Consider the following 14,474-nt stretch of genomic DNA (forward strand, 5'->3'; position numbering starts at 1 on the left):
ATTTGCATATACACAGACATGTGAACACAGAACAATGGGCCTTTTTGGTGGTGGCTCCCTGATTGTAGAATGTCCTCAATGAGGCTTGCCTGGAACCTACATTGAAATCATTTCAGTAGCAAGTGAAAACCTTTACCTCTTCTGGGACACACATACACACATCCCTCCCACAGGCTATAAACTATTATGCTACTTTTTAGGCTATAGACAGATATAGATGGTTTTAATTAATTTAACCACTCAGATGACTTTGTTGATTGGATTGTCAACAAAGGTTCTAAATAAATAAACTGTGGTGGTTGTTTTTACACATTTACAAAATATACATTAGCTTCAGCGTGAATACATTCATTTACTGTGACCTCCAAAAATCTTATGAATTAAGAAATGATTTTGGAAAATCCAATTAAATATATAAAGAGTGAGTTGCAAGAGACATGAACGCATGTGAAACATTACGTGGTCAGGGAAGTGAGAAGAGTTCAGAGAGGCTGTCTTGTGCAAAGTGGCAGTATGATCACGCAAGACACCTTAGGACCCAACCCTATGTGAAAAATATGGCCCTGGAAAACCGAAGAGTGACAGATGAATAATTCTGCAAAAGAATGTCCAAAACTTTCAGAACTTATGGCGCAATGAAGAAAGGAGATATTGTGCAGGGTGTTCCTGTATTGTGCAGTTAACACAGACACAGAATATGCTCTAAGCTGAGTAAAAACAGCAATGAAGTTAAGCAGAAATCATCATGTTATCCGGCATTTTTCAGTTTTCTAGCCGCAAATACTGGATGGGAGTCGATGTCTTACTCTGAAACCTCAGTTGCTTTTTCTATCACTCCAGTTTTACTGTTGATAAAACATTTCCAAGCCTCCCAACTTCACTCCCCTCATCTACTCCATAGGCATTTGGATTCTAAGGCAGAGAAGTGCCTTAGGAAGGAAGGGGGGGGGGGGAGAGTCAATCCCAGAATCTCCTGAGCACACAAACACTCCACAACTGTTACATAATCTGCCAGGTGCTTGCAATCTGGCAGAAGCCTAATTAATTCATCCAGATGCTGCAGTGCAGATTACTCAGGATCATCTGGGAGACAGTATTCTGTGCATTGCACAAACTACCACCAACTATATTAATGAAATAACTTTTAATTGTAAGAGTCTTTGGTGCATTCCAGCTCACAGCTGCCCAAGTTTGAGAATCCAAGACAATATTTTTTTCCCAACACAGCCCTCTACTCTTCTCAGGTTCTGACGAGCAGAGAAACACAGAGCCAGGCGTATTTTTCAACGGTTTTGCATATTGCTGGTATCTTGGTGACTTGGCGATGACACATTCTACAAATAAGTGCCAAATCGGATCCAAGGAAAACCTCACACCCTGATTCAGATTTTGAATTATTTCCAGCTGCAAAACCCTGGAAGATAACTTAGAATTGCATACCTGGCTTCCATGGCCACAGGCCTAGGAACTAACTGAACCGTGGCACGAAGTGTTGTCATGAGTCTGAAAAGTCAAATTCCATGGCAGAACCCTGGTTTCTTGGATCAATTATAAGGGCCATGAACAAGATACATATGTGAGAATACCAACATGATTTCAGTACCATAGGAAGCCCTGTTTTCCTTATCTGAACATCAGATATGGCTGAATGCAAACCACAGAAGCACAGGCCGGGTTCCAAACTCGCAGTGAGTTTTTGTCCTTTTCTCCACGGAATAGATGTGGCCCAGCCAGGGCTGCAAAGAAGGTCACCTTTAAAACTCCAAAACGTATGTGGCAGCATGGGGGACAGACACACGCTATCCACAAGGCACAAGCCTTCGTATACGTTCCTCAAGGAATGGCACCTACAAACTGCTGAAGCGTTGCCACAAATGGCATGCCATGGGCAATACTATCGCCCCTTCCGCAGCCTGAAGCCTAGAAGAAGCACCCTCTGATTTCAACCTGCCTACAATCACGTCACAACACTTGTCACAGCATATTCTTTGCTTTTCATTAGAATTCATGGAAGGGCTAAATGTAAGCACCTGCGTCTGCTTAAGCATCTTCTTTCTTGCCACCCCTGTTGTCTGAAATCGGATTAGTAGCCTTATTCCAAGTTGTCTTACTGAAGTAAAGGGATGCGGCCTAAACCACTGAGCCTTTTGGGCTTGCCGATCAGAAGGTTGGCTGTTTGAATCCCTGCGACGGGGTGAGCTCCCGTTGCTCGCTCCTGATCCTGCCAACCTAGCAGTTCGAAAGCACGCCAGTGCAAGTAGATAAATAGGTACTGCTGCGGTGGGAAGGTAAATGGCATTTCCGTGCGCTCTGGTTTTCATCACGGTGTTCCGTTGTGCCAGAAGGGTTTAGTCATGCTGGCCACATGAAGTGGAAAGTTGTCTGTGGACAAATGCCAGCTCCTTTGGCCTGAAGCGAGATAAGCGCCGCAACCCCATAGTCGCCTTTGACTGGACTTAACCGTCCAGGGGTCCTTTACCTTACTGAAGTATCTAGAAAAGGGGAGCATTATGGCCAAAAGCAATACACATCATCAACATTATTATTATTGATTAAATTTGTCGCACGCCCGCAGGTCTCAGGGCAGTTCAGGGTAAAATCACAATATAAAACCACAAAATACATAATCAAAATAAAAAAACATAAACAACCCAATAACCCCCTGTCCCAACACATTTTTAAAATGCATTGGTTGGCAACCGTGCAATTTTCCTCTGCTAGAACGGACAGTGTTGGCATGACAGAAGACAGCTTTCTTATGTCACCACAAAGAAACAGCTACACCTTGAACATGGGGAAATTAGCTTATGTGTCGCTTCTATTGCGCAGGCTTCTTCTAAAGCCCTTTAAACCGTATCTATTTTAACATTTAGCCTGTTCACAAATTGAGGAAGACGCATGGTGCAGTCTATGTGCCACATGGCTCTGCATGCAGAGAACTGTGCGTCTAAGCACACCCATCTCTGTCAAAGGCTCCCTGCGAGGAACAAAGCGTGCGCAGAATAGCATTCCCATGCCTTCTCCCTGTTCGGATAGCTTTAAACATGCGTGGAAATGCTGGTGTGCTGTAGCAAAAGCAATAATGCACGCTAAGCCTACTTCCTGAACGTTTGACAAGGTTTCTTGCTTGCTTAACAGAAGAACAAGGATATTTGATGCTTGCCTCTTCTGGGGAGTTTCAGGGCAAAACAACACATTACACAGAATTCAGGGCTAATGCTAAAGGACCAGCAACCTCGTGTCAATTTTTCTCCCTCTGCTAAGGCCCTAACCTGACATGGGATTGCTGTTCTCAGCGGAAACCCTGTGCTGTACACACCATGCAGTTCCACCCTCAATAAGCAGTATTTTTTTGGCTCTTTGGAGTAAAGATGAATTTGGCTATGCTAATAGATAGTAAATGCACACAAAGCCTTAGGGTAATATTTGCTGATCAGAGCCTACTCCTATAGCAATCAGCTTTATAAAGGTTGCTAACAGAATCTCAAGAGTTATAATCAAATAGGTGCATGTGTAAGTAAGGCTATTTAAACTTGTAACAAAAGCTATTATGATAATAATAGCCATAAAAGAGCAACTCCCATAAAAATCATTCAATATCACACCCTGATAAGGCTTAAAGTACACAGAACCATTGTTGTATGAAAAAAAATATTAAGGTGTTCTTTTCCCTTTAAACATGTGGCAGCCAAACAGGTTTAATTACCACACCTCTTATTTCAGCCTACTAACTGCTCCATGCAAACATCCAAAAATAATATTTAGAGTGTTATACAGTTGTTCAGGATCGTTATGATTGCTGCAACCCTATTGTGTTGTCTATCTTCACAAGCAATCGCTGTTTTATTGGGCTGTTCCTTTTTGTTTAAATGCACAGAGAAGAAAATGCATGAGGTATCTATTATTTTAGGGCAAGAAAATTAAATATGCAATAGATACGCTTCCTAAAAGTAAGCAACGCAGGTTAACACGGGGAAACAAAATCCAAGCTGCGAGTACTTAAAACTAATCGAAAAAGAGCACAGCGAGAGCTCCCATGCAAGTTCACTCATTCTTCTTTACAGCCATCCCGTTTACGAGAAAATGTGCACATGTGCGTGTTTTAAGATACTAAAATTCATCTAGGTTTTTTCCTTTAAAAAAAATAAAACAGCAAACTTGATAAGCCACCCTGAACAGACATAACACAGCGATCTTCTGGCATTGTGCCTGAGTACTTATACCGATGACGAGTGACAACAGCAATGAAATATTTTAACATGAAGCTCTGCCTTGTAAATGGCCTGTACGATCTGTCAAAAATACTGCCTGCTATAAAAATCAAAGCCTTCAGACCGGTATTTCTTGTTTAAACACGCTACAAGATGAGCAGAATCGCTTGTGTGAACAAGCATAGATTTATGAACGCTACCAAAAGCAGCCTCACCATTCAGCTGATAGAATTGTAATTTAATACAACCCCACTATCACCGTACTAATTTTCAACATGCTGAAATGCCGCAGTCGTTCAGTGCATAGGCGACGGCGCTGAGAGAACCACCCTCTGAGGTTTCCCCTCTTTTTACATACCATCACTTTTGAGACATTGCTGGCACTATTCGTTGGGGAAGTTCTCCGACACTGAATTCACTGCGCTGAGGCTTGCCAGGAATATTCCCCGACGGATTAGACAAATAAATACATCCAGCAGCAGCGTTTTGTCAAATTAGATCAACCACAATTTTAGCAGCAATAATTCAATATGTCAAAGCTCAGTGCGTACTCTTCTCTCCCCTGGGAGTGTCGGATAGACCTATGAAGTTGCCTTATCCCCGAAGCAGGAACTTGTTGCTGGACTCCATATCCCATAGGCCCCAGCCACGTGGCCAATGGTCAGGAACAATGGGAGTTGTAGTCCAACATTTGGAGGGTCCCAGGTTCCCCATCGCTACCTTAGACCAATCATCTAACAGTTCTATGACCAGAGAACGTTCTGTTCAAAGCCATGCGGGTCAAACCTCAACCATCCTACCTGAGCTATGCACACTTCCATGTTTATTCACTACTTATCCCAAGTCCTCTGACAGCCAGGATGGTAACTAGATACAGCTTTCCTGCAGGCACACAAACACAAACACACTCACAGCTACAACTGCACAGAGATTTCTGTGCTTCTCTTTTCTGGCTTCAGAGATAGCAATGCACAGTACGGCTATTAGATGACAGTGGAACCATGCCCTGGCCAGCATTTGGTCTATAAACTATAGGAAAAATAGCACAAATCCAGACTCTGTAGACAGGACAACCCCAGAGCCACAGTTTCTATTCTCAAGCCAATCCAAATAGAAATACAAATATGTGTTAAACAGCCTGATTTTATGCATGTTTTCTTAAAAAGAAGTCCTACCATGTTCACTGGGATTTACTCCCAAAGCGCTGGGGAGTCACCCCCCCTTTTTTTTCTACCTTCTCTGGGTAATAACCAAAAAACACAGTGTGGCCTAGCACAACCGTCTAGGCGGGCAGGAAGCTCAGGCAACGAATATGCCAAAAGAACACTTTACTCACTCATGATAAATGTCACAAAACCATATTCTCAGTAGCTCAACATATAACCTGAAGGATTACTACTTCCAGTCGCCGTAAATAGTCGAGAGAAACCTTTGCCGTTTTCTCCCCGAGGAATTAATTGCAGAGCTGGAGCAGGATAAAATAGACCATGCTGCCCTCTTGTGCTAGGCAAACAGAAAGCTAAAGAAATCAAGAGACATTATTTACTCAACTGTGCAGATGACAGGATGGTCACACAAAACGTCTGTCCCAATGACCATACCTGCACCAACGTAGCAAATTCCTGAACGGGACCAACTAACAACAGTGTGGGAATGTTTGCAGAGATGTCAATAACATGCATTGATAGTTTGAAATGTAACCATGGCTTGCTACCCTATAGTGTATGGAAGGGATGCGGGTGGCGCTGTGGTCTAAACCATTAACCTCTTGGGCTTGCCGATCAGGTAGGCAGTTTGAATCCCCGCGACAGGGTGAGCTCCTGTTGCTCTGTCCCAGCTTATGTCAACCTAGCAGTTTGAAAGCATGCCAGTGCAAGTACATAAATAGGTACAGCTGCGGCAGGAAGGTAAATGCCCTTTCCGTGCGCTCTGGTTTCAGTCACGGTGTCGCGCTGTGCCAGAAGCGGTTTACTCTTGCTGGCCACACAATCCGGAAAGCTGTCTGTGGACAAATGCCGGCTCCCTCGGCCTGAAAGCGAGATGAGCACCACAACCCCATAGTCGCCTTTGACTGGACTTAACCATCCAGGAGTCCTTTACCTTTACTTATAGTGAATGAATAGTGAACCCCAAGACCACACCCCAAGAAATAATGTATGGTGGCATATATATAAGCTCAAGTCACACTGGGAGGTCTACAAAGGTCTAGCATACAAAAATCCAACAGTTGTTCTGTTAGAGCTACCCCTGTCAGAAGTGGTTAGTGTGGCCCCTGCTACTTCCACCTTCATGAGCTCTTACTATTTTTGGGGCTCCTTGTTTGGTTTACCTTGCCAGTTCCTAGAACATTTGGCAAACTTTGCTGGCATTCAGGCATTTTTTGCAACCAGAGCGCCCCTTCTGATAATGCCCATTCACTGGCAATTGCTACTGAACACTCCAGAATTTACAGTTCTATAGTGGAAACGGACAAAAGCCAAACCCAGAGAAGGAGGAGCCTCTACAAGTCACCACAAACAAATGAGGTTGGAGACAGGATGTTGTTCTAAAGATAGATAGATAGATAGATAGATAGATGATAGATAGATAAATAGATAGATGATAGATAGATGATATAGATAGATAGATAGATGATAGATAGATAGATAGATAGATAGATGATAGATAGAGATAGATGATAGATAGATAGATAGATAGATAGATAGATAGATAGATAGATAGATAGATATACACACATATACAGTGGTATCTCTAGTTACGAACTTAATTCATTCTGGAGGTCCATTCTTAACCTGAAACTGTTCTTAACCTGAGTCGTGCTTTCGCTAATGGGGCCTCTTGCTGCCACTGCGCCACCGGCACACGATTTCCGTTCTCATCCTGGGGCAAAGTTCTCAACTTGAGGTAACTCTTCCAGGTTAGCGGAGTTTGTAACCTGACGCGTTTGTAACCTGAGGTGTTTGTAACTCAAGGTACCACTGTATATACACATACACACACACACACACACACACACACACACACACACACACACACATGTATGTATGTATGTATGTTGAAGACAAGCCACCACGGTCAACAAACATAGTGAAGTAAGGCATGTTGGGGCTACGTGAATGTCATGTATGGCTTTTGTCTTGACCTCTGCTGGCAACATAGCCCTCAGCCGCCGCCCCCAAGCCACTCCTGCATAGGATTCACCCTCAGTTTCTCAAAGCAAGCTGTAAAGATACGCAAAATACTTATTTTATTTATTAAATTATTACAGGTCCTTCAGAAAAACAATTTCAGTGCTCTGCAAAAAATACAATCTTCAGGTAACAATATACTCAGGATACTGTTTTTCAAGTTAGGTTGAACCAAGCGCTATCTTTCCGCAGCTCGTGACAAGAACTAGCATGCTAGTCATGTCTACAAATATTCAGATTCCCGTAAAAGCAACTAGATAATCGTTAGCACAACAGGTGCAACAGAAACTTACCAGGTTTTGTCTAGATGTGCAAGATCAATACCACCAGTGAATTAACAGTGCACAATTTTTCAGGAATCACAAACTAGCCCCGTTGAACAGGCACCAACATATTCTGCCTGAACACTTATTAACAACTTAACTTACGAATAGAAGGCTATAGTTTTTTTAAATCATTTTATGGTGGGTTGCAACTTACCAATAGGGTTCACGTCAAAAAATAGTACTGGAGCTCTCAAAATGGACTGAAACATTTTGTTGTGCAAGGTCTGAGCAGCATTAACCAAAACTTGGAACATAAGGAGACTCCTCAATATAGTGAAGACTATTGCAGCCACGGTTAAACCTGTAAATGAATGAAGCATCATGAATTGTAGTCTACTTGGGATCCTAGAGGAGGTGAGTCATTCCCCCTTGCCAAAAGAGTAATAAAAAGAGAGGTGCATTCATGCACCTCCATCACATTTGACTTGGACTTCAATTCACATGGGATACTGATATGACACCCCCCCCCCACACAATGTGGTCCCAAAAACTAGTCCAACACTCCATGTCATGGTTTACCCTAGAGAAGAATATATCTTCACATTTTCTACAATGTACAGGGGTTCCTTGGCAGACAAGTGGAAAAGGCCCCCAGAAGCATGGAAGTTTGAAAACCACAGATGCAGATAATTTAATTTGTAACTTACAGGGGAAAACCCACATGAATACTAAATAGGAGGATTTTACTAGTGTCGTACCTTGGATCCCAAACTCGGATGATTTGAATCCCAAATGCCACAAAACCGGAAGTGAGTGTTCTGGTGTGTGAATATTCTTTGGAATTCAAACGTCCAACGGGGCTTCCGTGGCTTCCGATTGGCTGCTTCCTGCAGCCAATCAGAAGCCGCACTTTGGTTTCCGAACATTTTGGAAGTCGAACAGAGTACCGGAACAGATTCCGTTCAACTTCCAAGATACGGCTGTATTGTGATTTGCTTTAAAATTCGTGCTGATTATCACAGATAAGGCTGGCAGAAGAAAGGGAGAATTTGAATCTAAGAAGGGAGGCTGGGGCAGGGAAATGCAAGGTCCTGCGGTCCACTCCTCATCTCTTAACTGTGGTTTCAGAGCTCAGACACCTCCTGTCTGCTACAGCCGGTTTTGAGCACAACCTATTTTTCCACGTTTGCTCTCCTAATCCATTGCACCAGCTCTTGAGCTGCATGCTAAAGCTTGATATTCTGTGCAGGCCACTTTCTGCTTTCCGCCTCGCAGTTTGTTAATTTGCTATAGCACTTGAGATCAAAATATATCCATGTTGCTGCTGTTGTTGTTTTTAAAGGCTGGTCTTTTTATAATAAAAAACAAAATTGAAACTGAGCGCAGTAAAATGAGGATCAATCTCTAATCCTTCTGCCCATCCTTATTAGCGCTGAAGATTTAGCTAGGACAATCCATTTGGGAAGACAATAGCCACATGTTTATGGTGAATGACTTTTTGAATACTCAATTTCTGGTTTGCCTTCCAAAATCCAGAAAACAAATTAAACCTCTCCTTTCTACTAACGTTTCATTTTTTTAAGAGTTAGAGTCAATTATTTTAATCAGAAAGCAAGGTACCATCTTGCTAATCTGTAATGACAAAACTAAATCACTGGGGGGGGGGGGATGTTTGGGGCCTGTTGCTACTTAAGACACCATGTTGCAAAACATAACAATAATGGTTTTTAAAGGGTTTTTTTTTACCTCCGTACATTCCTAAATACCAGCCAAGGTCAAGAGTTTTCGTCACATTGTTTTCAGTGCTCCCCTCCATAGTAACATTCAGCTTTACTTGTTCATTAGCCCTGTATAATCATCAAAAGGAGTGGAAAGAAAATAATTTAAATGTGTTTAAGTACATAACAGAAGGATTGAATTGTGGATCTATCGAGCTTCTGGAAAGCTTACTGAAGACCTGAAAGCAACAGGACTTCCTACCCACTCACTTAAACCTTAATCCCTAGCATCAGGTATTCAGAAATCCACTAAATCCACACATCTACAGGTTGTTTTAAAGGAAGTCTTCAAAAGCTTCTCTTTTCATACGTAAGTAAAACCTTAAGATCTGCAGAAATATGCAGTAAGTACTTGATTCTACAGTTCTATAAAATTTTACAGATTTTCATTAGAGGTATTGCTGTAAACAGAGAGCCAGTGTGGTGTAGTTGTTAAGAGCGGTAGTCTCGTAATCTGGGGAACCGGGTTCGTGTCTCCGCTCCTCCACATGCAGCTGCTGGGTGACCTTGGGCTAGTCACACTTTTCTGAAGTCTCTCAGCCCCACTCACCTCACAGAGTGTTTGTTGTGGGGGAGGAAGGGAAAGGAGAATGTTAGCCACTTTGAGACTCCTTCGGGTAGTGTTAAAGCGGGATATCAAATCCAAACTCTTCTTCAATATTTTTTTATGATACAGTAGTATACGTTAGGGATGCGGGTGGCGCTGTGGGTAAAAGCCTCAGCGCCTAGGGCTTGCTGATCGAAAGGTCGGCGGTTCGAATCCCCGCAGCAGGGTGTGCTCCCGTTGTTCGGTCCCAGCGCCTGCCAACCTAGCAGTTCGAAAGCACTCTTAAGTGCAAGTAGATAAATAGGGACCGCTTACTAGCGGGAAGGTAAACGGCGTTTCCGTGTGCGGCTCTGGCTCGCCAGAGCAGCGATGTCACGCTGGCCACGTGACCCGGAAGTGCCTGCGGACAGCGCTGGCCCCCGGCCTCTTGAGTGAGATGGGCGCACAACCCTAGAGTCTGTCAAGACTGGCCCGTATGGGCAGGGGTACCTTTACCTTTACTATACATTAATTAAAAATAAATAAGTTTGTTAAGCATATCTAACAAGGATCTTTGCCAGTAGGGCAATATCTTGTTCCCGTGCAACAGTACGTGCAGTCAAGGACTGGAAGGGAAGAGGCATACAAAGGCATAAAACCACTTTTCTCCATCAGGCCATTCATTCATTGAGCCCAATGACAGGTGCTCCAACTTTCAGTGCTTCTCCAAAGTCTCAAGCAGAGGTCTTTTACCCAGGATCCTTATCAATGCAAAAATGAACCTAGGACTCTGATCTCAAAGCAGGCACAACCTGTAGCACTGAGCCACAGACCCCCAGCTTTTGCATTCCAGAGCAGCAGAAAGCAAAACACACAGCATCTAATGAACTTTGTGGGTTGCCGGGAGAAGAAGACATACGCTGGAGTCTGGTGCACCTAGATAAAACTTGGAAATGGCTGCCCGTCCTTGTCCTTGGGTAGGATTTGAGCAAAATGCCAGGTTCTGGCAAAGCGAGACTGAGCAGAACACACAGTATATTACAACTGCAGGTAACCTTTAAACTGTGGGACTACATTATGCTGTCAGTCAAGGGACTGACCCTACGTTTCCGAGCACAATTCAAAGTGTTGGTGCTGACCTTTAAAGCCCTAAACGGCCTCGGCCCAGTATATCTGAAGGAGCGTCTCCACCCCCATCGTTCAGCCCGGACACTGAGATCCAGCGCCGAGGGCCTTCTGGCGGTTCCCTCATTGCGAGAAGTAAGGTTACAGGGAACCAGGCAGAGGGCCTTCTCGGTAGTGGCTCCTGCCCTGTGGAACGCCCTCCCAGCAGATGTCAAAGCAATAAACAACTATTTTACTTTTAAAAGTCATCTGAAGGCAGCCCTCTTTAGGGAAGTTTTTAATGTTTGATGCTGTACTGTTTTTAATATTCAGTTGGAAGCCGCCCAGAGTGGCTGGGGAAACCCAGCCAGATGGGCGGGGTATAAATAATAAATTATTATTATTATTATTATTATTATTATTATTATTATTATTATTATACCTAGAACTGTCAGGTGTTTTTGTGTTCCATTGGCACATTCCGCTGGTGTGTTGAATAGGTACTCTGCCCCAACAGAGTGTCACCATAGAACCCCACTAAGCACTTGGAAAGGCCCACATGGATATTGATATTATTATTATTATTATTATTATTATTATTATTATTATTATTATTATTATTATTATTAATACCGTACTTTTCTGTGTATAAAACTAGGGTTTTTTTAACCAAAAAATTAGGTTTAAAATTGGGACTCGTCTTATACACAGGTAGCGCTGAGGGGTGTTTTCTTAATTTGAAGTCCTCAAAAATAGGGGACGTCTTAGAGCCAGTGTGGTGTAGTGGTTAAGAGCGGTAGTCTCGTAATCTGGTGAACCGGGTTCGCTTCCCCGCTCCTCCACATGCAGCTGCTGGGTGACCTTGGGCTAGTCACACTTCTTTGAAGTCTCTCAGCCCCACTCACCTCACAGAGGGTTTGTTGTGGGGGAGGAAGGGAAAGGAGAATGTTAGCCGCTTTGAGACTCCTTAAAGGGAGTGAAAGGTGGGATATCAAATCCAAACTCTTCTTCTTCTTCTTCTTACATGGGAGTGTCTTATACACGGAAAAATACGGTATTTGAATTTATAAACCGCCCTACACCTGGGAGTCTCAGGGCGGTTCACAGAATAAAATCAAGACATAAAACCACAAAATACGTAATAAAAACAACCCAATAGCCCCCCCCCCAAAAGCATTTACTCCTCAAGGTCCAGGTAGGTTCATATGGAAAGAGAGGGTCCTTGAGGTTTTGCGGTCCTGAGCCGTTTAAGGCTTTATAGGTCAAAACCAGCACCTTGAATTGGGCCCAGAAACTAATTTGCAGCCAGTGCAGTTGGACCAGGATCGGTCATCATACAGGGCAGCCAAAGCAGTTTCTGTGCCAAAACCAGGCCTAAACCCCAATTGAAATCGATCCAGATAATCAGACAGATCTACAGATTGCTGTATTCCCACCAGCATAGCTGGTGGTAGTCTCTGAACTATGGCATTCTAGGGAATCCAACGCCCCTTCATTTTGATGGAAAGGCACCAGGGTCAGCCCCCTACCCACTGAAGCCTGAAACTGGCCCCCCTGGAGCACTCCCCTGGAGTGGGGAGTGGGAGAGAATTGAAGGGGGCATAACTGTGAGAGGGAGGAAGGCAGGTGTGCTCCCCCAACTCCCACCCTGGCCAGTGCAACCATGGAAATGGAGCGACTCTCCAACCTTCCCTACTTAGGATTGAGCTCTAAAAGATTTTAGAAGAAATAACAACTCACCAGTAAGAAAGCCACCAGTCCTGCAGCACATAGGCAACCTTGAACAAACAGAATGCAACAAACAGAATTAGCCCCAAAATGGAAAATGAGCGGGGTCCCAACTAAAGAAGATTGGCAACTTAATCTGATAGAATTAGCACAACTTGCAGACTTAACGTATAGAATCAGAGAACCAGAAGAACACACGTTTAAAGAAGATTGGAAAACTTTTATTGAATATATGGGAAATAACTGTGTACAGCTGAAAACGCTGGCAGCATTAAGGTAAACTCAACAGTGGAAATCATTTTTGATGGATATAAGAATGGAAAACTATACCGATTGGTATAGTTTTTGCAAAATATGCAGGGATATAAAATATGCAAAATGAACCATGGAAAGAGAAGAAGGGAAGCCATTGATATTTTAAGGATGTAAAATGTTTATCTGAAATTGTAAAACAGATAATTTAATAAAAATTATATTTAAAAAATAAACAGAATTAAACAGTGTGTTTTCTGCTTTATTTGTGGTTTTTTGTTTTTTTAAAAAAGTATTTCCAGTTTTAATAGCAATGATATTTCAACTGCTGCAAGCCATATCAGGGGGCGGGGGCTTTTTAGTACCAAGCACGTATTATCCTAGAAAATGTGCGCCCCAAAGAACAAGAAAACTAGATCTCCTCAAGTATTGTACAGGGAATTGGGTAATTGTAGAACAGAGTTCTATTAGTGGCCTGGCCGCAAGAGAGCTTCTCAGAGAGCCTGTAATTGTACAGCTGGACACCTGAATCACACCCACTTATCAAGGATGATTGTCTCATTCCTGGACCACCAGACATTGGCCATAATGTGGGTGTGGGTGGGTGTGTTTGTGCAGGTAGGTCCAAATTGTACAGCAGATTCTGAAAATTCAATGAGCTAACAAATGTATTGTTATATTTTCAATGGATGCAAGTATAAAAGGTAAAGGTACCCCTCCCCGTACGGGCCAGTCGTGTCCGACTCTAGGGTTGTGCGCCCATCTCACTTAAGAGGCCAGCGCTGTCCGGAGACACTTCCGGGTCACGTGGCCAGCGTGACGAAGCTGCTCTGGCAAGCCTGCACCAGCGCAGCACACGGAAATGCCGTTTACCTTCCCGCTATAAAGCGGTACCTATTTATCTACTTGCACTTTGACGTGCTTTCGAACTGCTAGGTGGGCAGGAGCTGGGACCGAACGACGGGAGCTCACCCAGCCGCAGGTATTCGAACTGCCGACCATACGATCGGCAAGTCCTAGGTGCTGAGGTTTTACCCACAGCGCCACCCGCGTCCCTTGGATGCAAGTATATCACACTCCAAATCATACTCATAACCCACAGAGTGGTGAATGAGTACGATTCCTCTCTACCAGCATACATAGAAGCTACATCTTAGAGCTTTGCCTAAAATGGCCCATAGATTGTTACTTGATCTTGCTGCCCAAACCTTAGTTAGAAACACGTGCTAACCGTGCCCCTGCGATTGAGGGGGCCAGCACCACACAACAGGCACGAGTGACATTGGCACACCACTTGATGCGCGAACGTCATGTGCGCATGTCACGCAATGAGCTGACGCATCACGCACGTGCCACGGGGCATGCGCTTGTGATGCGTGCATGCCATGTTGTCTGTCCGCTTAAGGTGAGCATGTTGCATG

General features: G+C 43.6%; 1 protein-coding gene across 2 annotated transcripts in view; it reads right to left on the minus strand.

Moving 5' to 3' along the window:
- The window catches only part of ABCC4 (ATP binding cassette subfamily C member 4 (PEL blood group)), a 152,472-nt gene that overhangs the window by 82,904 nt on the left and 55,094 nt on the right, over window positions 1–14,474 (minus strand). For both annotated transcript variants that reach the window (XM_077927718.1, XM_028728306.2), the window contains 3 exons: window positions 12,814–12,851; window positions 9,412–9,512; window positions 7,880–8,026 (listed from right to left, as the gene is read on the minus strand). In XM_077927718.1, the coding sequence (XP_077783844.1) occupies window positions 7,880–8,026; window positions 9,412–9,512; window positions 12,814–12,851 (286 nt within the window). The remainder of the gene's footprint in view (window positions 1–7,879; window positions 8,027–9,411; window positions 9,513–12,813; window positions 12,852–14,474) is intronic.

The sequence above is a fragment of the Podarcis muralis genome, chromosome 4 (assembly GCF_964188315.1).
Source record: "Podarcis muralis chromosome 4, rPodMur119.hap1.1, whole genome shotgun sequence".
Classification (NCBI taxonomy): domain Eukaryota; kingdom Metazoa; phylum Chordata; class Lepidosauria; order Squamata; family Lacertidae; genus Podarcis; species Podarcis muralis.